General features: G+C 39.6%; 1 protein-coding gene and 1 long non-coding RNA gene across 4 annotated transcripts; one reads left to right on the forward strand and one right to left on the reverse strand.

Moving 5' to 3' along the window:
- Nucleotides 1-325: 325 nt before the first annotated feature.
- On the reverse strand, nucleotides 326-5,760 carry LOC125573869. Its single transcript, XR_007314239.1, has 2 exons — nucleotides 5,669-5,760; nucleotides 326-543 (listed from the first exon to the last, which is right to left on the reverse strand). It is a non-coding gene; the product is annotated as an uncharacterized LOC125573869 (long non-coding RNA).
- A 426-nt stretch (nucleotides 5,761-6,186) lies between these two features.
- LOC5499183 (angiopoietin-1 receptor) lies at nucleotides 6,187-23,268 on the forward strand. 3 transcript variants are annotated; one of them, XM_048733951.1, is made up of 20 exons: nucleotides 6,187-6,323; nucleotides 7,944-8,012; nucleotides 8,436-8,723; nucleotides 9,463-9,786; nucleotides 13,693-13,977; nucleotides 14,511-14,831; nucleotides 15,092-15,204; nucleotides 15,447-15,511; nucleotides 15,755-15,909; nucleotides 17,102-17,398; nucleotides 17,904-18,043; nucleotides 18,206-18,410; nucleotides 18,917-19,027; nucleotides 19,440-19,645; nucleotides 20,317-20,439; nucleotides 21,044-21,114; nucleotides 21,777-21,817; nucleotides 22,140-22,239; nucleotides 22,542-22,641; nucleotides 22,843-23,268. In XM_048733951.1, the coding sequence occupies exons 2-20, from the start codon at nucleotides 7,955-7,957 to the stop codon at nucleotides 23,197-23,199; spliced, it is 3,360 nt and encodes a 1,119-aa protein (XP_048589908.1). In that variant the 5' UTR covers nucleotides 6,187-6,323; nucleotides 7,944-7,954; the 3' UTR covers nucleotides 23,200-23,268. The 3 variants fall into 3 exon arrangements, with proteins under 3 accessions (XP_048589908.1, XP_048589909.1, XP_048589910.1); XM_048733952.1 differs by lacking the exon at nucleotides 9,463-9,786; XM_048733953.1 differs by lacking the exons at nucleotides 8,436-8,723; nucleotides 9,463-9,786.
- The last annotated feature ends 984 nt before the right edge of the window (nucleotides 23,269-24,252 follow it).

Here is a 24,252-nt window from a genome sequence, read left to right on the forward strand (position 1 = left end):
TCTAAGCTTTTAAGGCAAGCTTCCGCCTGTCTCCTTATGGTGGGTGGTGAGTAGACCGTTGAGGACATTTATTACGTTCCCAGCCGCGTATCAGTTACAGATTGTAAGCCATAATGAGAAGGGCCAGTTGTTCGTCACCCCTTCCCATGGTGCTTTGCGCGTACCATTTCCTTCCCGTGTTGCATAGCGTAAAGCTCAGCTATGCGAGGAACGAACCGTTTAGTATATGAGACCCTTAGGTTGAGTAGAACCTGGAGGTTACTCACCTGTGCAGTTTTCCTGCTCCACTCTGTAAGAGACTAGGGGCTAGCAAACAGTGGACACATTGTCTTAAAGACACATTTACTTAATAAATCTATATTTCCTACGTTATCACATTATTATGCACAATAAAGTACATCATTATTTGTCTGTAGGCTTGATTAGTTCCCATTCCACCGCCTTATCTAGAGCACGCATTGCGCATGCTCGGATCTTCTCCATTTCCGACGAGGTGTCACGTGACAGAACCATTAGAATCTCCAGCACCTCGCTCTCGACCAGCTGAAACGGAAAAACATGTTGATGAGGAGAAAACAGATGTTGATGGTGAGCGATGATCCTGGATCCTAAAACTTCTTGGTTCCTAGTCGGTTCCTAATCAGTTCCTAATGGTAAGAGGGGGGGGGGTATTTTTCAATAACAAAAAAACATCGAAATTATCTATTTTCTGCACAGAATTGGAGAGTACGGCTGGAATATAGACTCTACTAGACATTAGTCTAGAATCCACAAAAATTGCTGTAAAAGTTTTTATAAATCATATTAATAACGCCTTTCTATCGATACTAGCTAATTTTACTTGCGTAAATGAGTTATTTTTACCATTTCAGCATTTTTTTATGAAGTAACCCCCCCCATGACTCCGATTAGCAACTGACAAGGAACTAAGGAATTAGGAACTAGGACCACCGCGGTAAAATAGATGTTGATGACGAGAAAACGGCGGGTGGCCCTCCTGGGCTTCCCTGTCTACATCAACCTACACTTGCATCTGCCATGGCGATTTTTGCTCGCTTGCGCAGTGTAACACACCGGTTTTAAACATGTTCGAAACACAATATATCAAAATTCAATCTAGGAAAAAAAATTGGTATTTTTTAATACTATTATCACTTTTCAAAGACAGGCTTCCCGGAATTATGAGCCGATGAAAAAACGCAAAATCTTGCTGGCTTTGGCATTTATTTGTATCCAAAAGATTCTCGTCCTTGGAGTTTGAAATAAACATGTATCAATAATTGTAGTTATAACATCCACGACAAATAAAGACATGTTTATTGGTTTTGATCGGTAGAATTCGACAAAACCCACTGCAGTCACCGCTGTGCGAGCGTTTTCTATCTTATCAACTTTCATTGTCTGCCTTTTCTCTGAGTTTATTTTTATTAGTCAACAATAACCATGAAAAATTCGAATAAATATTTGATTTCTTTTCGTTTTGCATATTTTTTTAAGTATTCGCATTGAAATATTTTGGTTTGAAGGTTGTGTGTTTATTTCATGCTTGATTTGTCAAGCCTTGTTTAACCTTCAACTATGTATATGAAACAAATATAGTCACAATTGTATACTAAGTGCATTTGGTGAATACACGTCTGTTTCGTAGACCAACGCGGATTTAGGCCTGATTCAACGGCAACGAATGAACTTGGTTTGATAAAGTGTGATTTTACTACAGATTTGTAAATATGAGCACTGGTTTGGCTTTAAACAAAAAAACACCACTTGAATATATGAAAAACTTAATATAAATCCAATATCGCTTTTTTGTTGAGTATTTGGTTATAATTTAATAAAAAAACGTTGCATAAGCACGGCGAAGAATAACAGTATCTAGAATTATTCGGTACTCCAAAAACTGGAATTCGACTCTGCCAAATTTTCGTCTTTAATATGACTTCTTCAGGGCAGACTGAAGTAGTATTAAAGACGAAAATTCATTCTTCTGGTTCACGAACACGACTATTTGGGCTTTTTGTATTTATTAGAATTATTCGAACTTTGCTTACGACATAGTTTAAGCGCATGCGCATTCACGTATGAGTTATATCCCACATGATAAACTCGCCTGTGCTTAGCAAGTGTATATATATGCTAGCATTTTGTACAATGTAAGGTCCGGAAGGTTGAGGGTTATCACAATTTGATGTTCTGTACTCGTATAGAATTTACCCCCCTCATCCGATCACTTGACCTTTTTAGTTATTTTTTTTTGGGTATAATCCAGTAAGTTAAGTTTTTGTCTGCCATCATTTTGCAATATTTTCGAGTTCGTAACTGAAGTATCAAAATGTTTTTAATGTTTATTTCAGCACAAATTGATAAGATGTTTTGCTAACTTCAGCTACTTAATTTTAGTTATACGCTTTTTCCATGTTATCATTATCTATTTGTTCATCTTTTTCATATATGTACACAATTTTTATTACTTTATTTCCTTTTTTTTCTAAACACGCTCTTTGTGCAATTCAGTATTGTTGACGGGGCTAGCTTGTTATAAGAATGCAAGTTTTATTACATCCCTGGTTGAGGGTTATCCATTTGAAACTTTACCCCTCTTCCAATCACTTGACCTCTTTGATGAAATGATAAAGTGCTATAAAATTTACTCTGCAAGTAAATTGTTATAGCTCAATTGGAAAAATGTACTGTTATTTATTTTCTGCAAAAACTTTTTACCGGTTATATTCAAATCAACCCAGAGAACTGAATAAAGACTTCTTGTCATAAGATTGCAACAATATTTCATTACATGAACTGACATTTTAAAGGCATACTAGCTCTAGTATAGTCTTTTTAATATTTTTTTAAAACCACGAAATATACATTTTGCACAACCCTTTAAATTATAATATCATAATTGTTCAAAATTGAGACTATAGTTTTACAACTATTTCAATGAACGTTGTCAGTGCAAATAGCGAATCGCAAACGGTAGCGGTTTGTGGGTACAGTTACCCCTAAAAGTAAATAAGTAAGTAAACTAATCGCACGAGTTATTCCCATTTTCCTGCTTTTAGTAAAATATAAGGAGTCCCTTGGTAATTTTTGGATGGTAGCACTGCCATTTGCCAATTGCCATTTGCGCTGACAACGTATTTTGAAATAGGTGTATGTATATTACTCCAGCAACAAATGCAACAAATGGTGACGGTAATTATCCTCATCTATTAAGCGTAGCAATAAAAAACACAGGATAATTAATACATCAACGCAATATTACATCGTGTGGTGCAACAAAACAATATCAAAACTTTGCTTTCAATTATTATCGGGAATAATAAGCCAGACTTCCAGATTTTGTATTTCCACGTATCATTGCCACCTGAATTATACTATACTTGAAATTATTGTCTTAATGTAGTTTTCGTAAAATGTTAAGATTGAGAGTATTATCATGCGATGATGAATTATTAATCACAGTAATGCTATTTTTATGATTTCAAGGTGACATGCGCAGAATAAAAATTGGCTAAAAAATTTTGGGCTCCGCCATAATGATTGCCGAATTTGATAACTTATTGATGTTGCAACTTTGGAAAGTGATATATCATATAAAAAAAAAAAAAGAACACGGACATTTTTTTCCAGTGTATTTTCGACATTTCTTTTACGTCACTTCTGACTGCGCATGGCATTTACGCACCTCGTTATACCAACATGGGAAGCGTTAGGCCCTTCGCCCAGTGTATATATATTTTCACGTTCTACGTATGTAAGGTCCGGACGGTTGAGGGTTATCCAATTGAAACATTACCCCTCTTCCAATCACTTGACCTTTTTGATGAAATAATATATCATTATTCACAATTTGCAAGTAAATTTTTTATAGCTCAATTGTAAAAATATACTGTTATTTAATTTCTGCAAATAGTTTTTACCGGTTGTATTCAAACCAACCCAGAGAGCTGAATAAAGACTTCTTGTCATAAGATTGCAACTAACAATATTTCATAACATGAATTGACATTTCAAAGGCATACTAAATTTAGTATAGTTTTCTTTATTATATTTTTGAAAACTACGAAAAATACATTTTGCTAACCCTTTAAATTATAATATTATAATTGCTCAAAATTGAGACTATAAGCAAGGGATGACAGAGATAATTACACAACTGTCTTACGAAATTCATTTCAAAGTCTATTTTATGTTGCAAATTTTTTTTGAAGGGAAGGGAAGGGTTAGAAAAAAGATGCTTTGTATATGAATAGAAATGACAAATTACAAAAGAAGAAGGGAAATTATTATCTGTCAAATGTGAATTCAATTTTTTAGTTTGAATTTCAATAAAAAAGATTGTAATTAATTAAAAAAATATGACTCAGGCTATTCAGCCTTTTATGTCACTTCTTATCGCGCATGGCATTTCCATACCTTTGCAAACCCACATGGAAACCGGGAGACCGTTCAGCTAGTGTATAAATATGTCCATGTTTCCTTGTACATAAGGTCCGGACGGTTGAGGGTTATCAATATGTCTTTGAATCCCCCCTCATCCAATCACTTGACCTTTTTTGCAGGGGTAAAAGCATTGTAAAGCGGCACAAGATATTTTTTATGAGTTTATTCAAATTTGTTCTGCATTTTATTTAGCTAATTTATTGCTTGCATTAATGTTAGCAGTCTAGTCCGAGTGATTTAAATTTCAAGTAAAAAAAAAATAGGAGAAAAGCTTAGTGAGAATAATTTATATATTAAACATTTATTTTTAAAAAATTGGAGTAATATTTTTTGGAAGTGATTAAAGCGTTAGTTAAAACCTGAAATTATGTATGCCTACAGTTTTTATCGAATCAGTTTTTATCAGCAATATGGACCGAAAGTAAATTTGAATCGAGGCAACATCGATTTCAATGGAAAAGAATTATTTCTTGTGAGTTAAATTATGCGAGTTTATTGCCATATCTGTTTTTATCCCTTCTTTAACCCCCCCGTTCGTTGCGATTTGTGGTAAACAAACTCAAATGATTGGCGTGACCTGTGGTGCAATAGCAAGACACTTCCGGTTTCGAGTTTGTTACAATTCTGAGTAAACTGCCAATAGACTTGATAAATATAACAGGAAGTAAAAGCAGCAATTATAGAGGATAGGGAGAAAAAGTCACTTCCAAACACGATTTCATGTTAAATAGACAGAACAAGTTGATTCTCTTGTCAGTTTTTAAGATACACCGAATGATACCAGTAGAAACTGTAGTGTGGAAACCCTATAGCACGACACAAATAATATTCATCTATGAAATTCTACCTTTATTTATCAATGATAGCCGCGAAGAAGTTTTCACAAAGTACAAGAGAACCAAAGCTACTGTTACATTTTTATTACAACACAAAATAAAATTTAACGGACAATTGTGGAACGCTAGTTCTAGGCCTAATAATGTTATAATTAGATGTATGATCATTTATCACAAGAAAGACTCAGATTATACTATGCTGTAATATTCTGTCAATTCGGTTTCCCTGGCCATTGTTTATACCACATCATCAGCCAATTGACCGTGTTGTACTGGTTGTAGAATAGCCGGACGAATGGACGTATCTCAACTATAGAGGCCCCAAATTTTCTGTGAACATCACAGGTACTCTGTTGATCTATATCGTGCTTTAGTAAAGTACCTACCTTGTTTGTTAGCGTAGTTATCACCATAAGAACACAGAAACCCGCAACTACACTGCGCGTCCGCCATGTTGGCATCCTGTAACACCGCTGACTTGAGCCGCGGTTAAGGTAGCGTGACACAAAGGATTGGTTGCGTGACTTTTACGAAAATTTACGGAACTAAACTCCAAAAATTATTATTCTGAATCAAATCCAAAGTGTTAAAGGTCAATTCTTCAAAGTTTCTTTTAATGACTATGAAGCGTAGTTCTTGGCTTTCCTTGGCGCACTCACGCCACTGCTCGCTCTATTGGCAATTATAATAGTTAAAGATTAAAGGTTCTGAATTTTTTTGGATAAAATAATAGCGCAAAAAGCGCCTCGCCTACTCTAACTAACCTAATTCTTAACACCTCTCATACTAACATACCAGTTTGTTAAAGTATTTGTTTGACATTGATCACTTCTAAATTACTCGCATACGTTGCGTTACACAAGCGAATGCGTTACCATCGGAATGCTCAACTCTACCTGATCTGATGAATATTCAACTGAGGGAGTTATTAACTTCCGCACCAACCTGATCGACCGAGTCAGATCGAAGATTCTTTTCCCTCAGATAAACAATTCGAGTCTAGCCCTACAACAAACTACAGTATATGGCGTGAGAGATAAGGTAAACCGAACCAGAATCAACAAATAAATAAGCAGGCTTCACGATCTGTTGGAAGCTCTGACTTTCTGCGAGGTCCGCGAAGTACTGTTTACGGTTACGAATACGTTATCGATATTTTCTGCAAATACAATTAGCCTACTTCTGGAAATGCCTATGCTGGAAATGTAATCTATTTGACGTAAAAGCTTTATAGTATTAGTTGTTGGATGGTAATGGTGTTGTGCCAGCTTGCGAATTGGTAATGGGTGAAATTCATGTTCATTTGCTTGAAACTGGTGCTGAAGCAAAAGTTCTAGTTAGACAAAGGCGAGCTCGTCTAATTGTATCGAGTTTCCTGATCGCCCTTATTTAGAACGCTGACCATCTTTGTTAAGTCAAGTGTTTTTCAAGTCATGCTCCAAGACCACTGATATTAAATTGGTAGCAAACCAACATGCCATTTTCCACCCTGATATGTGCATACCAACTCTTAATTGTAGAAAACTTATGCAAAGACGTTTCTAGATACCGTGAGGCAACCGGAAGTTCAGAGCTCTTCTCTATAAAGTTTTGTTTATCTGCTTATACCGGATAAAAAATAAAGTATTTGCCCCATCACAGGAGCTTACATAAGAAACCTGCTCGAGGTGCGAAAGAGTTTTAAAAAACATTTTCTACTTCCGGTTACCGGTCGTCGTCTTAGAACGTCCTTACTTTAAAAGGTCCCCATTGATAGAAAAATTAGCAAATTTATTACACCATCTCACTTTCAAGGGAAGGGGAATCTCCTTTACTTCTTCTCTTACATGGTCCCTAAAGGTATAAGCCCAGGTGTACAGCTGGAGTATCAGGGATCCTCCTCAGGAGTGAAGGGGATTCCCTCTCTTCACCTTCCCCCATACCTTATTACACTAAATTATCGCGCCACTTTAATTTCGCGATTTTTAAAAGATTCGCGGAAATAAAGTGACCCGAAAATTAGGATGCGCGAAAATTAAGTGAGAACACAAGAAGCCTTTGGGTGTTATTGGCTGTTTTATGTAAACACCTTGTCTATTTAGTCATCTAATGTACATATAGTACAGTAAGGGGTTGAGTTGGACATGTAATTATAGATTTTTATGAATCTAAATTTAGCCCACGCATCATTTTGTTAAAAATTGTTTCAATTTTGATGATTACAGCATATTTAATTCCACTTGTTTTACTTGATTTTATTCTCCCAAAATCGCTAAAATAAAGTGATCAGATTTTTACGAAATTAGGAAAATCACAAAAATAAAGTGTCGCAAAATACCAGCATCTCAAAATTGCGAAATTTTGACGTCATGAAATTACTCAGTATCTATGCAAGGGGTGGTGAAAGGTCCCTAGAAATATTGATTTGCTTGCCAAATTTTAAGGCATCTTGAATTCTTTGATTTTAGAGATTCAACTTCTTGTTCTCGGAACTATAGAAAAGCAAGATCTCGTTTTCTCATATTTTCAAAGTAGCCTTCACACCGTCTCAGATTTTTTTGGATTAACCATTTGCCACTCCCTTAAGCAGGACCCTTGACTGTACCTGGAATTTTGGTTTTAACCCCCGCCCCAGGTAGTCCTTGTTGAATGACTAATCTTTACAAACCTTAATGTTCTTAGATCTCCACATTATGACCTGGCTAGCAGCTGTCGTCCTTTCCTGTTTGGTACTTCATGTATTTTGTGGTAGTATGTATTGATTTCCTTGTCTTGTTTAAGATGCTGGGAAAAAGGGGAGGAGGGGTACAAAAAAAAGGATTTTGGGAGGGTTAAAGAGTGTTGATCAGCCAATCTTTTGATGTTTACTGCTGAAAATGCTATGGTCTATTATCAGAACACTATTCATGGATGAATTCTGATCAATATTCCAGTCAAAATATCTAAGTTAGCAGATGGATGCTTTGTATGTCTTGGTTTTGTACAAAAGCTTAAAAGTGGTTAGCCTTCTTTAACATTGTTAGGAAACCAGATGAATTCTGGGTTGTAGCAGGGGAGAAAGGAGGCAACAACACCCCTTACCCCCCCCCCCCCCCTGTAATCTGCAATACCAAGATTGCTGGTTTGTTTATTATAATTGGAAAATTACATTTTCCTTTTCTGTTTATTTCCCAGTTTCTCCAGCACCTACTAATGTTACAGTCACTTCTACTGGGTCAAAGAGTATACTAGTCAAATGGACTAAAGTTACTGGAGCATCAAACTTACTTGGCTATGTTGTATACCACAAGGAGAATGGTTCCAATAGTGGAGAGAGTGCAACACCCACTCGTCCTGACGTCACTCAGCTGTCAATCACAGGACTCAAGCCCTACAGAATCTACCATGTCCAGGTGGCTGCCAATACCTCCCTTGGTGTTGGGTACAGAAGTGAGGCGGTTTTTGAGAGGACAGATGTGGATTGTGAGTACAGGGCATCACACAGGGAGGGTGTGTCTAGAGGTGTTTTTGAACACTCCATTTTCCACATAATAGGTATTACTGTACACCCTCCCCTAGCAAATTGTTACATGCCTAGTATAGATATCTAGGGACGGTCTAAGATGCCGTCCACACTAGTATGGATTTGTTTGAATCCATATACTTTTTGATATGTTTAGGCCTTTCCTCCACACTAACACCAGGGTTGGATCCATAGCAAATCCGAAAACTTTTGAAAATGCTGTCGAAAGTTAATCAAAATGAATCTGTATACTTTGGTCCGTAGTGTGGATTGTCTAATCTGCATCAAAGTGAAAACGATGGCATAATATCTCAGGCTCGTCTGCTGCTATGAGCATGCACACATAAAAAAACAATTACATCATGCTGTATCTTCCAGTGTTTCCTGACGTTTGAATCCATGTTAGTGTGGACGGCTGGATCCAGGCCAAACGCTACAAAAACAATAGTGTGGATGCGAATCAAGTGATGCGTTTTCGGCGAAAGAAATCCAGATACTTTCGATTTCCGTGTTAGTGTGGACGACCCCTAATACTGATTTTCAAGTGCTGACCCGGCTGTGTTTTATAAAAAATTCCAAAGCTCCCCAAAATTTACAGTAATTATGATCCCATAAAATTTGAAGGAAAACAAGAGAAATTTGCTGCTCATCCCCCCCCCCCCCCAAAAAAGAGAACTTGACACCAGTGTTTTGTCACAGATGCAACAGGAGCTCCGAAAGTAACCATAGTAGAATCTCGTACCCCTACTTCTATATATATACAGTGGGAGCATATTCCCCCAGACACTGTCAATGGAATACTTTTGGGATATGCCATATATTACCTGAGAGCAGTGGATATTGGCGATTATATGAACAAATATGGGGAGCTGCTAGTTGGTGCTAATGAAACAAGTGGAACTGTTAGGGAACTGATTCCCTATACTGAGTACCTACTAGGTGTGGCTGCGATTAACAACAAGGGCGTTGATCTGACACAAGGCTCTGTGAAGCATATAAACAGGTTATGGACCCTCCAAGCAGGTTAGCATCATCCATCACAATATCATCATCACAATCATGAAAAGCATTATCATCACCATAAACACTGCCACCATAATCTACACATCATAATCTTCAACATCATTATCTCTGTCACCTTCAAGCTAGTTAGCATGTTCGCAATCACATTGTTATCATAATAATATCATCTGCAATTTCATTGTCACCTTACTAACACCATACTTTTCACAGCTGTTATCATCACAAGCATTTCATCATCACCGATTGTCATCATAACAACTACAATCTTGAAAATCACAATCATCACCACCCACACAAAGAAAATCCATCTTATTCACCATTTTAGTTCTGTAAAATTAGTAAGGTCCTGTCATGTGTAGTGTGTCGGGGTTTGCCTTGCCGAGACCTCACATCCCCTTGGCACGTCGTGACAGAAGCCTCTAGATAAATAAATAAATTGCATCACAATTATATTATTCATCATCGTCATCATCTTCATCAACATACTCTGTCTTCATACTACAACCTTCATCATCATCATTATCACCATCATCATCATCACCATCATCATTTTATCATTATCAAACCACTGCAACCATAATCATCACAACCATCATTGTCATTATCAATATTACCATCATCATCATTATCAATACTACCATCATCATCATTATCATTATTACCATCATCATCATTATCAATAGTACCATCATCATCATTATCAATATTATCATCATCATCATTATCAATAGTACCATCATCATCATTATCAATAGTACCATCATTATCAATATTATCATCATCATCATTATCAATATTACCATCATCATCATTATCAATTTTATCATCATCATCATTATCAATATTATCATCATCATCATTATCAATATTACCATCATCATCATAACCCTGCGTAGCTGGCGGTTTTGGTAAGTTTCAGAGCAACTTTATCCGTGTGTACGTAAAACCGTTCGTAGTTTGTTTTGATGGTTTTTTTTGTATGGCCGCGCGACAGGAGCAAAAAATGGCAAAGCTCAAGTTGTATGGTTGGTTATATTAACTACTTACTAACCGAGAGTGAGGTCATGCCGGGAAATATCAAACTGAGGCTTTGGCGTATCGACCGAGGCATTGCGAGGTCGATGCGCCAAAGCCGAGGTTTGATATTTTCCGGTATGACCGAACGGTCGAGGTTAGTAAGTTGTTTATTATATGGCTTTTTAAAATAAAAATCAAAAGAAAAACAAATCAACTTTCGCTTTCGCGCGAATATCGATTAGTTTATCGATCGATTTCAAAAAGGCGGGAAAACTAAAAACACTCGCGCGCTACCAAATTAAAAATGTAAATGAGTGAAAAGATTCAACAATAAGTAATTGGTAGTAATTGGACGACTCTTAAAAGTTACAGGTTTTATCATAGGTGAAGTTGATCCAAACAATAACAAAGAAAGCTGAGTTGTCAGTCCTCACGGCATGAATGGACTGTTTAGTTCGAAAAATCCACGGTATGTAGAGAACAAACTTCTGAAGTAAGTTAAAATGAGAAGGCCAATCGCTTTGTGCGGCGTTTTGATTTGATGGAAATATTGCATTCACAAATAACAGGTAGTACTTATCTTAAAGAGACTTTTCTGGGTCTTTACACCCCTTGTTATTTATCCATTTGTTTGTTTATCCGATATAAATAACTTAACTTTTTATTTTTTGGCTATCGGTGGCGGCTCGTGATCTTATTGTTTTACTTTGTGTCAAAAATTCTCTCTTCAATCTCTTCAGGATAATAGAATACCGACTCAAAGTGCTTGTCCTCTTACATTATCAACTTTAAGACCTGTTTGTTTCTTGTTTTTTTTTGGTGGCTTTGGTTTTTTGGTCGATTTTGTTTTAGCGAAATTCGTTCAACCGAACAAAGCAACACAAAAAAGCTCACAAAATGTCCCGCTCCGAATACGGAAAAAGACGGCCCGCTGATTAAACATTTCTGTTTCTTCTGGGTGTTAGAGTTCGCTACTCGAATGTTCGCTTTCGCTCGTTTTGCAGTTTGAAGGTGGAAAAAATATCAAAAACTAAAAGATTGTGAAAAATTTTTCGTAGGGCAATACGGAATTCCGTAATGCCCTCAGAGACGGACAATACGGGAATTTCACGACTACGAATTAGCCAATCACAGCGCGCGTACTATCGTAGCCATATAATAATAGCTTATATTGAACCTAGAGGTTCCTTGTACAATATACAATAAAATAAGCTTTGGTACTTTGGTAGATTATACGTTCTTGAGATATGATGAAGCAAAGTTGCCATTAATTATGAACAAGTAGTGCTTAAATTTTTTCCCAAATTGGGCAATTCCTGACAAATCAAGATTCTTAATATCTCAAGAACGATTTTTAATAAATAAATCTTTAATAAATTTTTAATAAATCTTTCTTTCTCAAGAAAGATTTTTAATATCTCAAGAACGGATTATTTACCAAAAAGTACCAAAGCTTATTTTGTTTCACAAGGAACCTCTAGGCAAAAAATCAAACAAATATATGCTAATAAAACCTTACAATTTGAATTTTGCGATTTTTTTGCTCCTGTCTGGCCGCGCGAGAGAGCTGGGGCAAGTGTATGTGTTTTTTCCCACAAGTCCTGGCCTTTTTTTTCGGGCGCCCCTTACATTTGCCTAGCTCTCTCGCCAACCATCAAAACAAATTAAGAACGATTTCGCGTATTCCGCGTAAAAAACTGCTCTGAAAATCAGCAAAACCGCCAGCTGTGCAGGCTACATCACCATCATCATTTTTTTTTCAAGTATCATATATCACTTCGACATCCATTACCATTACCGTCATCGTGACCAATGCTAACAGTGCTAATGCTAAAGCCTAACCTTGTTAGCCTAACCTTGTCAGCCTAACCTCGACACCCTTGTTGTCTTGTGTTTTCGTCTCTCATTGCTGTTCGATGATAGCAAGTAGTTAGTTGTGTTCTCCAGGCGTGTACACAGGGTTAGTGAGAAATCACTAAAATGATCGACGTTTAAGGAATTTGACTCATATTCCGGACGCAAATAAGCCACTAAAGCTGAATATGTTTACAACAATTGCAAAAAAAATATAACTAACTTTATTGTGCACGATTTAGATACAAGTGTATGGTTTCGCATTGGGTATTGGTTTTATGCATTTTAACGGAAACCTCAACACAAAAACTGCAAAAAACGGCAATGCAATCAAAAGTTTCGCGACAATGTTGCCAAATTAGCATCATTTTATTCATTTGAAACCTCGCGTTAGCAATATAAGTAGAATACTAAAGTTTACTCTTCCAATACTATTTAACAGGGGGTGCTCAGGGTGCGTCCGCACCCCTCCCCCTTCCTCCTTGACGGCCAAAAAAGTGGGTCATTTCTTATTAATTATTCTTCAAATCCTATGCTTTTTTACTATGATTCCTGTGACTGCGCATCCCCCTCAGCCATTCCTGGGTACGCGCCTGTTCTCTCACAACTGCCTGATGATAGTAATGAGCTGTTTATAATGAATCCTGATATAATGAAGGCCCTGTGTACGGCGAGCGTGAAGCAAGGCTTTGGGCAGGTCGGAAATTGTTTAATACCACTTTTTTATCACGCTGCCATGTTATGCTGACCCCTCAAAGCCGAGTCACACAAAGCATCCATTTCCATCGGTATATCGATCGATATATTTTCAATTAAAGATCATCAATACATTATTATAGACTAAGTTTCCTGGCAAATAAACTGTTGTATTTTCAATAATAAACAATAGCAAAGGAGTGGTTGATCAACATTCTATAAATGTTGCAAATGCAAACTCAAACCTCCAACTCAAACACTTAAAGCCTCTCTTTCGCGCCAAATTACACAGGACCCCATACTATGTAAAAAGGTCGATAACAACCTGATTCTTTTCAGCCCCGCCACCACCCAGAGGGCTGACCGTACGATTCACAAGTGAATCATCCCTGCGTGCTGATTGGCTCCTCATAACACGTGACAAGGCTAATGGGGTTATCATTGGTTACCAGTATCTCCTCTATAACCAGTCAGGCCTAATGTCCAATGACACCGAGCTAAACACAACGTCATCGCACACCTTCAACGATCTTGAGCGGTGCGAGGGTTACGAAGTTCGCGTACGTGCATGGACCGCAGGGGGTTATGGGAACTACAGTATCGTGGAGTTGCCCAACGAATGTGGTATGAAAATTTAAGAAATAATTTTTTCGAAAATACGAAGCAAATTATTAAGATTTTTGTTCAAAATATATACTATTATTATATTGAGTACCCTATTCCTCGTTTCAATATTGATAAATTTGTTAGTTTTGAACATGGAATAACTACTATCAATTTTGCTATTGGATGCTATTAGGTGAAACAAAAATCAAGAAAATTTAAAGTTATGGTTATGTAAAGATGGTGGTTTGGGTTATAGATCGGAATATGTAAAGGAAGACAACCACAGCTATCCAAGTCATGCAGGATATTGTCCTCATCTGTTTTCTTATACTATTTGTCTATACTATTTGACTAACTCATAATATTTGTTATTTTTATATCAACCACAGCTATCCCAAGCATCAAGGATATTGTCCTTATTTGTGTTTTTCATATTAACCATAGCTATCCTATGCATCCAGGATTTGTTCTTTTGTAATTTTTGTTCCAACCACAGCTATTCCAAGCATCCAGGATTTTGTTCTCATTCGTAATTTTTAATTCAACCACAGCTATCCCAGTTATCCAGTCCCCTTATCTCATACTAATCGCGACCGAGACCAAGCCCCTCGTCCTTCCACTAAACTACACGTCTATTCCTCCTGCAAGCATTATATGGACTCTGCCAGACAAATCCACTTTAGCTCTCAATTACCAACTTTTCCGAAGTGTAATAGATGAAGAGACCAAAAGGGTTAGGGATTCAGTGATACATAACAATGAGACGCTGAGCTTTAACTATGTGGTGTCCGGTGACAAGGGGACGTATACGTGTAACGTGACCAACAGATTGGGCTCGGCTATCGCTACTAGGGACCTCCTTATTGATAATGGTACGTATCTCCCTTGTAGTGATATTTTTATCATAATCATTATCATCATTATTATTTTTAATGAATGGGATGACGATGGTGATGATGATGATTAAAATATGATGCTGTTAATGATGTCGATTATGCAAAATTTAGTATTATGACGTTGAATTATAATGACTGTCATGATGTTACTGTTGTTGATGATGATGATGATGGTGATGATAATTATGGTGATGATGATGATGATGATGAGTAATGACCGGCTTTTGTTTAATCAGATGCAGTTCGTATTACATTTCTACTTAAAATAACAAGTGAAACATATAGCAGCAAGCTCAAGGAGCCAAAAAGCCCCGAGTTCAATGCTCTTGCGAGCAACATAAAGAAACAGGTAGGTTAATGATGTGTTGGTCTAGATCTTGTACTCTAATACGTTAATACCCCTTTATAGGGACTCTGTTGAGACTTTCGGATTATCCTCTTTGAGTGGAATGTATGGAACAAATATATAGACCTTTTTTTAATAGCCACTAGAAGCCACTAGCTTTATGGAAGATATAAATCCTTCAAACTCTGATCTTTCTAAAGAATCCTCTCGTTAACGAGTCTAAAATGCGCTTCTCTTTGCTCCAGATCAGTTTGTTGTATGCAGATAAACAGTCTTACTCGATACTCCAAGTCAACATAAATTCATTCAGGTAATTGATATATTTATTCCAGCTACATTTGTAAATCTACGCACTTTGCGGTTTTATAAATCACCAATGACCTGGTGAAATTTTATAGTCCGACGCGCGCTACCGTTGCCACCTAACAGTTGGTATTTTCGGATGGCAGCACTGCCATTTGCACGGACAACGACTTTGAAATAGGTGTATATATTTTTTTACGAGCAGCTTTCGTATCTTTAGTTTCGAACGTGCGCCTGTTCTTCTTACCAGTAATGGAAGTGTGATGGCAAGCTTTGATGTCCTTGCAAACCGCACCGCCAGTATCAGTCACGCGTACCTGGAGAAAGATCTAGTGGCTACCATGGTAACCCAAGCTCGTAAGGGTAGCGTAGGAGAACTCAAAGTCGATGGCGTCATCATTGAAGGTATGTTTATTTTGAGCATCGACCATTTGATATCTCACAGGAATGTTAGGCGTTTTATTTTTTCTTGCTCGATTTTTTCTCGACCAATAGGCGACTTGCAATAAGAAATCACGTTACTAATTGCGACTGCGCCCGCGTCCCGCCGGAGAGGGACGAGCAACCTCGTCCCCAGGGTCTTCTGGGTAATTTTTAATAAGGCGCCATATTGAAAATTACCCAGAAAACCCTGGGAATGAGGTATACCTTTAAATGGAAATAAACCTTTCCTATCAGGAACCTTGCCTGTTCAGTTGAATTTCGCTCTGCCGTCAGCCATAAATTGTTTGCTCGAATGGCTTGTGGAGAATTCGGATTTCTTCAGCAGTTTGAAAAAAAAATATTTTTTTACCGAAAATGGTAAGAGAAATGTCCGAGGAATAGATGCATGATATTGACATGAATGAAGTAACAGCAGAATGTAAGCAAACAGACGATAATGATTAAGTTCAATAGTATTTAAAAAAAACTTAAAATAGAACTTAACAGAGAGTTGATAGCCTCCTACGCGCCGCTCTTAGGGACCGCGCTTCCCTAGGCCCCACGAGTTGAAACCATGTCCTTAATTTTGATTATTGCGCTAATAAAAAAAAAGATTTCACAGCTTCAAATTAAATTGAATTCGTTTATTTTTATTTACAAAAATTTTCTGGAGAAAGAGCTCGCAGATGTTTTATGGTAAGTTTGAATAATATTGTAGAACATAATAATAATATGATAAAATCAAGTGTTGATTCTAAGGACATCAACGCTTTCATAACTTTTCTAATGTTTCTCTAATATTTACTGTTTCTATAATTAAGAAAATTCAATGTCTCTTCCTTTTCCTCATCTTCTATTTCTTTTTTTCGTTCTGGCTTCCGTCATTCAAGCTTACACAATTACATTTGGTGCCTTTTGATTGGTCAGTTCCATTCGGGGAGGTTGATTGGAAACCTTTTCAGTGCTGACCAATGAAAACGCTTCAAGGACTTTGAATGACAGAAGCCAGAATTCGATTAATTTGTTGAAAAGCGTCTGCTCGGCCGAGCACGATGAAGGGCCCAAACCCCTTCGCCACCTTTTCCCATAGTCCGTAGCCCAGGACAATAACATATATATACCACAGCTATCCCCATCAAACATAATGATGATAACCATATTTGGATATCCACAGGTAACCCACCAGCCGTTAAAAATCTGCAAGTGCATGATGTACAATCGACTTACGTGAAGCTAACGTGGGATCTCCCAGACTTTCCCAAGGAATATGAGATCGACAGCTTCAGTCTTGAATTCATGAAGCATGGAGACTCTGATTTCAAGAACTCTAAGACCATAGCGAGTGGCGAGGCGAAGGCAGGCATGGTGGAAGGACTCGAGCCAGGGACAGACTACTATGTACGCGTTGTGACACATCGCAAGTTGGTCAGTCAGATTGGCGAGAGCGAGGAACTGGAGATTACTACCCCAGGTGAGATTACGTGCCATGGTAACGTCATCTGACTCGGGATCATGACACCAGGCGTGGTGACGCCAAATGTAAAGGATGTGACGTCATACAATTAAACTGGAAAGAGCTAAAGACTGGCGATAACGACATCAGAAGAGTTGACGTAATACGCTAACATCAAGCCTTAATGACACATTAATAGACTCGGTTGATAATTTAATTGATGTGACATAACAAATAAATGGACTAAGGGTGAGATAACGTCATACAATATTATGAAATCTAAATTATACGACGTCACATAAGATTAGAAGAGAGAGACACCAAATGAGATGACGTCATGCAATAGTGTCTCATTTGACTGATATGACGTCACACATGAATATTCTGGAAGAAAGAGAGACTGGAGACCATCTGAGAAGAGGTCATACCGTAGGTCAAGTCTGAATAATATGGCGCCACAGAAATTAACTGGGAAAGAACGAATCCTTAACTATCGTACTTCCGGTTTTCGTTTTGTTCTCAGACCGGATGTTGAAGGTCATATTGTTAACCATCATACTTCCGGTTGGACTGGCTATCCTCATCGTATCCTTGTTCTTGGCTGTATTCCGCCCTCGGTGCTCAACTGCTGACAAGCCTCTCCAACCCTCCCCTATGCGTCAGGTATTCACAATTTTCGTTAAAATCGTAATCATTCCGACCTCTGTCACGCAATGAGTTTGGTAACTCGCGGATACAGAGAAAAGAACGATTCCTTAGAAGTCTATGGTATATGTTCCTGCTACGACATTCTCACTTTTTTTTGCAATCGTTTCTGTTCGGCAGATCTTCGGCCCACGTGACGGTCCAGCCAATAATGAAAACCTTTACGCGGCATGCTTGCGGGAGTTCCCGTGCGAATGGAACGAGATCCCGCGGGACGATGTAGATTTCGGAAAAGAGCTCGGGTCGGGCGCGTTTGGGGAGGTTTACGCTGGAACTGTCTCTAAAGACGGGAAATGCTTGCCGTGTGCTGTAAAGACACTTAAACGTACGTATTAGGGAAAGGGAAGTAGTCACTGAAAGGGTGGGAAATGCTTGCCGTGTGCTGTAAACACTCTTAAACGCACGTATTTAGGAAAATGGGAATAGTCACTTAAAGGTTAGGAAATGCAAACCGTGTACAGTAAAGTCACTCAAACGTACGTAGAAGAAAAATGGGTGTGGTCACTAAAAGGGTGGGAAATGCATTCAAAAGACATTCAAAGACACTCAAACGTACGTATGTAGACAAGGGGCGGGCGGCAAGGATATTAGACGTGTATAAGGGTTTTGCTTTAAAATGGCAGGGGATTTGGAGTTTACATTGCGTTTTAGAATAGAGTTACTACAATAGTATAGCAGACATATTTTTACAAGTAAGCTTGTGAAGTGTCAACATGAATTTCCTGTGGGTATCTATTGCTTTTAAGGATTGATTTTATTCCGGAACAATACACAATACTAGAACCACGGCGTAACATGCCAACGCCAACTAAACTACACCTTGATTAACAGGTCACGCAACAGAGAGGGAGTACCGTGACTTATTCAATGAGCTTAGCATCATGGGACAAGTCGGCTTCCACCCTAATGTGGTGAATCTGATTGGTGCTTGTACAGTAGATGGTAAGCCTTAAGCCGGATTTAGACACCACGATTTAGTCGTATGCATGTACAGTAGATGGTAAGCCTTAAGCCGGATTAAGAACGATCTAGTCGTATGCATGTACAGTAGATGGTAAGCCTTAAGCCGGATATAGACTCCACGATTTAGTCGTATGCGACCTGTCTACGACATGTCTTAGCCCTGAATTACACACTGCGACTTTCGTAAGCGAGCATCGTAGCGAAGTCGTAGGCTGATTTACACTCTACGACTTAAGTTGTAGAGGGACTGCATACAACTAAAGGTTTTGACTTTCTTCACCCCTGTGTGTAATTATTTTACATTGAACCTATCAGGATCCCTGTGTGTAATCGTTTGACATTCTTCCCCTCAGGACCCCTGTGTGTAATCATTTGTCATTCTCCCCCTCAGGACCCCTGTGGGTTATCGTCAGCTTGGCAGAGAATGGAAATTTGTTGGACTACCTGCATCTCCACAGGAAGCCCAACTATCAGTACCACTCGTACGAGAATATCCCAACTGTCTCCACTGAACAGCCCGAAGAGATCAGCTACGTGCAGAAGCTAAAGTTTGCTCACGGAATCGCACAAGGCATGAGGCACTTGGAAAAACACAAGGTGCTACTCTGATTCATTTATACTGCGGAAACGTCCCTGCAAGAAATGCTTTACATGCATGCTTTACCTTTTAATGCCCCCTGAAAATCAACAATCTGACAGATTCCCCCACTCCCCGTACTGATCTGATTTATTAATGCTGCGGAAAGATCACAGAAAGAAATTCCATGCTTTAAATTTACTTGCTCCCTGAAAATCAACAATCTGACAGATCTCTTCCACCCCCCCTCCCCCCCCCCCCCCCCGTACTGCTCTGATTCATTTATGCTGCGGAAACGTCCATGCTTTAAATTTACTTGCTCCCTGAAAATCAACAATCTGACAGATCACTAAATGGCCGAAGGTTTACTTATCCTAAAAAATTGTTAATGGGGCAGTGTCATGGTACTGGGAATGTCTGGAGTCAGTGTTTATTTTAGGCTTTTGACTGTCTACAAACAGTTGAACTTAAGCTTACAATGCCTTGTTAAAATAATATTCAATATTTCATTGAAAATTATGTTTATTGACAGTTTGTGGTCATTTCCTTTGACTTTTAGTCCCCCCACATGTACTGAAGGCTCATAAGCCAATATTTGACTGAAATTCATTGTGTCCGGGCCGGAGAGCTATAGCAAAGCTCTTACCATGACACTGCCCTTTTAAACGTTGACCCCAATCCCTTTCCCTAGTGCGTACATCGTGACCTGGCCGCCAGAAATGTCTTGCTCGGGAGAGGTCTGGAACCGATAGTGTCGGACTTTGGACTCTCACGTGACATCTACGAGAGTGGCATGTACGAGGACCTGCGAGGGGTAAGCTGATCACGTGGTATTTCTTAACTACTTAGTTAAGCACACTGGCTCTTTCTAAGAAAGTCAAACACAAACGCAGAACAAGTGAGAATCGGTCAAACACTAGAGCTGTGCAAGCGAGAATCGGCCAGACACAAACGCAACACAATTGAGAATCGGTCAAACCCAGGCGCAACACAAGTGAGAATCAGTGAAACACTAGCGCTGCACAAGCGAGAATCGGTCAAACACAAACGCAACACATACGTGAGAATCGGTCAATCCAAGACGCACCACAAGTGAGAGTCGGTCCAAGACAAGCGCACACAAGTGGGAAAAAGTGAAACGCTCGTTCAAACACAGGGAAATTAAGAAGTTATGTTTTCTTTTGTCTGGTCACCCTTTGAAATCTCGCGTCACGCTTCCGTACTAGTAAGAACCAAGCTTTACACTAAGCCTTTATTTGTTCATGCGAAGGGCAAGCGACACTATTACTTGATTTATTTATACGAAGGGCAAGCGACAGTTATCCTTGATTTGTTTATAAGAAGGGCAAGCGACACTAAGCCTTGAATTATTTATACGAAGGGCAAGCGACACTAAGCCTTGAATTATTTATACGAAGGGCAAGCGACCTGTCCGTTGGATGGCGCCGGAATCTATTGAGGACTACACGTGTACTTCAAAAAGTGACGTGTGAGTAAATACATGTGTACTTAGTTTGTAACATCCTTAGATAAGAGAGTAGGGTTAAGGGTTGGGATTGAGAGGGGGGGGGGGGCTAAAGTGTGTGCAGAGGAGGGTGGGGAGGGAGGGGGAAGGAGCCATCCAAGGACTACACATGTACTTGTGTAAAGAGTGGAGGTAGGGGGCGGGGGAGGTATAGGTGCAGAGGAGGGTGGGGAGGGAGGGGGGAGGAGCCATCCAAGGACTACACATGTACTTGTGTAAAGAGTGGAGGTAGGGGGCGGGGGGACAGGGGGAGGTATATGTGCAGAGGAGGGTGGGGAGGGAGGGGGGAGGAGCCATCCAAGGACTACACATGTACTTGTGTAAAGAGTGGAGGTAGGGGGCATGGGACGGGGGGAGGAATAAGTGCAGAGGAGGGTGGGGAGGGAGGGGGGAGGAGCCATCCAAGGACTACACATGTACTTGTGTAAAGAGTGGAGGTAGGGGGCGGGGGACGGGGGGAGGAATAGGTGCAGAGGAGGAGGGCTACAAGACGATGTGTGAATAGGCCATGTGTCCGCCATTGATCCGTCATTGATTGGTATCCGATTAATTGAAGCTTTAGTGATTTAGTTTGTGCTATAGAGGGTGTCCGTAAATCTTACTAATAAACTGTTTGTTGATCCCAGCTGGTCTTATGGTGTGTTGCTATGGGAGATTGAAACCCAAGGTATGTCCAAATTGTGTGTCCATTGCTTTCCGAAATCTGTTCTCCTTAAATACTACCTTTTTTTTTTATCCCTGATTCATTTTCATATAATCTTCGCCCATGGGAAGCGACGCGTTTCTTTTATTCATTCCTGGAAGTCTCTTCGGGTCCTCATCGGGCCAACAAATTTGTGCATCACATAGACCCCTTAAAAACTCGGGAACTGTTCGTACTACTGTCGTATTTAGCGTCACAGACTTCTTTTAGTCTTGTAACCTCGGGAAGTGTTCGTTACTACCGGAACATGTTCGTGAGACACCCCTTAACCTTCGTACTCTTGCAGGTACTGTACCGTATGCAGCAATGGAGACAGGGCAAGACATACTAAGCGAGGTCAAGCGGGGCTACCGACTCGAGCAGCCACCCGAATGTGATGACAAAATGTAAGTGAGTAGTAGACGCCTCGCAAGAAGGGGGAGGGGGGTATAAGCCCATGGCCGAGAAACAGAATACTCTGTATCTCTCAACTGGAAATCATACCCGCACCAGCAGAGGCAGGGCCGTAGCAGGCCTCGAAATATTTGGGGGAGGGGGGGGGGGCAATAAAGAAACATTTCCACACAGTTTGAAAATAGTTTTGAAAACATGATCCCAGTGTCCCACCCCCTGCTACGGCCCTAAGAGCTAAGAGGCAATATACGCTGAGCCACTTGTGATTCCACAACATTTGGTCTTTTTGTCGTAGCTACGCCCTGATGCTGGACACGTGGGATCCAAACCCCCTGAACAGGCCATCATTTGAGGTGATCGTCAACAGAGTCGAGGTCCTGCTGACGGCCGTGTCGGTAAGTAGATGGCGGAACGTTTCCTGTGGTTGGTAAGAATTGTGACGTCCCAGAAAACCATCCCTCCTGATCCCCGTTCTGATGTGAGCTCATCTCAGGCCTCACAGTTCATTTTTGAGCACAGGAAGCCCGGTACGCACGCCTGGGGTTTGAGATCAATGTTGGAGAACAATGTAACTTTTATTGTCTGTGCGTAACCAGGGTTACCTCGAGCTCGAAGGAGGAGGCTCCCTCAACCTCACGCCCTACGACGAGGTGAACATCACCGGCTCATCCCTGAACCTGTACACACCCAACGGAGACGTGCCAGGCGGTAACAAAAATGATAGCCATACCAACGTGGGATATCATGACCGTGACAACGAAGAAGCGCGGGAAAATACCGCTGACGACCGATATGAGCCTTTTGTTGCTTGTCACGCAATGCCAAAAGGTGAAGAGGACGGTGTATCGGGAAGCGCGCATGACAAAGAACCAGCCCCCGCTGGCAAAGATGTTTGCATCACGCTGTCCCCTCCTGCACAAGAGGAGTCACTTGACGAAGAAACGACATTCTAGATCGATGGACATACGCGAGCAGTAGATAGGATTTCTTAACAAACATAGAGTTTAGTTCAGCGCATGCTATTTGGGCATCCTGTGGTTTTTGGGTTCCCTGTTAAAGTGACCGAACTTTAAGTTCCTACTAACTCGTTTGAGTTAGTAGGAACTAAGCTCATACGTTACTTTTTTAACAACCTCTCACAAATATGCAACGCATGGTAGGAAAAAACCCGCGTCATGTGCATTTAAAGTTTAGCATAACTACTGGGCAGTATTTTTTTTAAGGATATATATATATATATATATATATATATATATATATATATATATATATATATATATATATATATATATATATATATATATATATATATATATATTATATATATATATATATATATATATACTTTTCAAAATGTGATAGTGTCAAAGTTTTAAGAAAGCATACTATTTTGATATATATAAATTCATCTGCGCTTGATTATCGTGCAAGCTTGTACTTTTTAAGAGGAACAGGTAAGACATAGTGGTAGGAATCAGGGGGGTGTGTGTAAGTGTGTTTGTGGGGGGGGCAGGGCTGGGCTAGGGCAGCTAGACACTGACTCACATTTTTAGCGTTGGCCACGTAAAGAGCATTTATCACAGTCTAGTCCTTAGCATTCTGGTTTCCCTTCCTGTGGAAGGTAAGAGATGTGACGTCACAAGTAAGAGCTCGTCTCAGCATCCACGCCACCTCCACTTTATCTAAGCTTTCAAGGCAAGCTTCCGCCTGTCTCCTTATGGCGGGTGGTGAGTAGACCGTTGAGGACATTTATTACGTTCCCAGCCGCGTATCAGTTACAGATTGTAAGCCATAATGAGAAGGGCCAGTTGTTCGTCACCCCTTCCCATGGTGCTTTGCGCGTACCATTTCCTTCCCGTGTTGCATAGCGTAAAGATCAGCTATGCGAGGAACGAACCGTTTAGTATATGAGACCCTTAGGTTGAGTAGAACCTGGAGGTTACTCACCTGCGCAGTTTTCCTGCTCCACTCTGTAAGAGACTAGGGGCTAGCAAACAGTGGACACA

The sequence above is a fragment of the Nematostella vectensis genome, chromosome 11, assembly GCF_932526225.1.
Source record: "Nematostella vectensis chromosome 11, jaNemVect1.1, whole genome shotgun sequence".
In the NCBI taxonomy this organism is placed as follows: Eukaryota; Metazoa; Cnidaria; class Anthozoa; order Actiniaria; family Edwardsiidae; genus Nematostella; species Nematostella vectensis.

Excerpts from the sequence above, each read along its gene's own strand:
- LOC5499183 (XM_048733951.1), top strand. The coding sequence starts at position 7,955 with ATGACCTGGCTAGCAGCTGTCGTCCTTTCCTGTTTGGTACTTCATGTA. Across the intron at positions 15,910-17,101 it reads CGATGGCGTCATCATTGAAG|GTAACCCACCAGCCGTTAAA; the intron begins GTATGTTTATTT and ends GGATATCCACAG. Across the intron at positions 17,399-17,903 it reads ACTGGAGATTACTACCCCAG|ACCGGATGTTGAAGGTCATA; the intron begins GTGAGATTACGT and ends TTTTGTTCTCAG.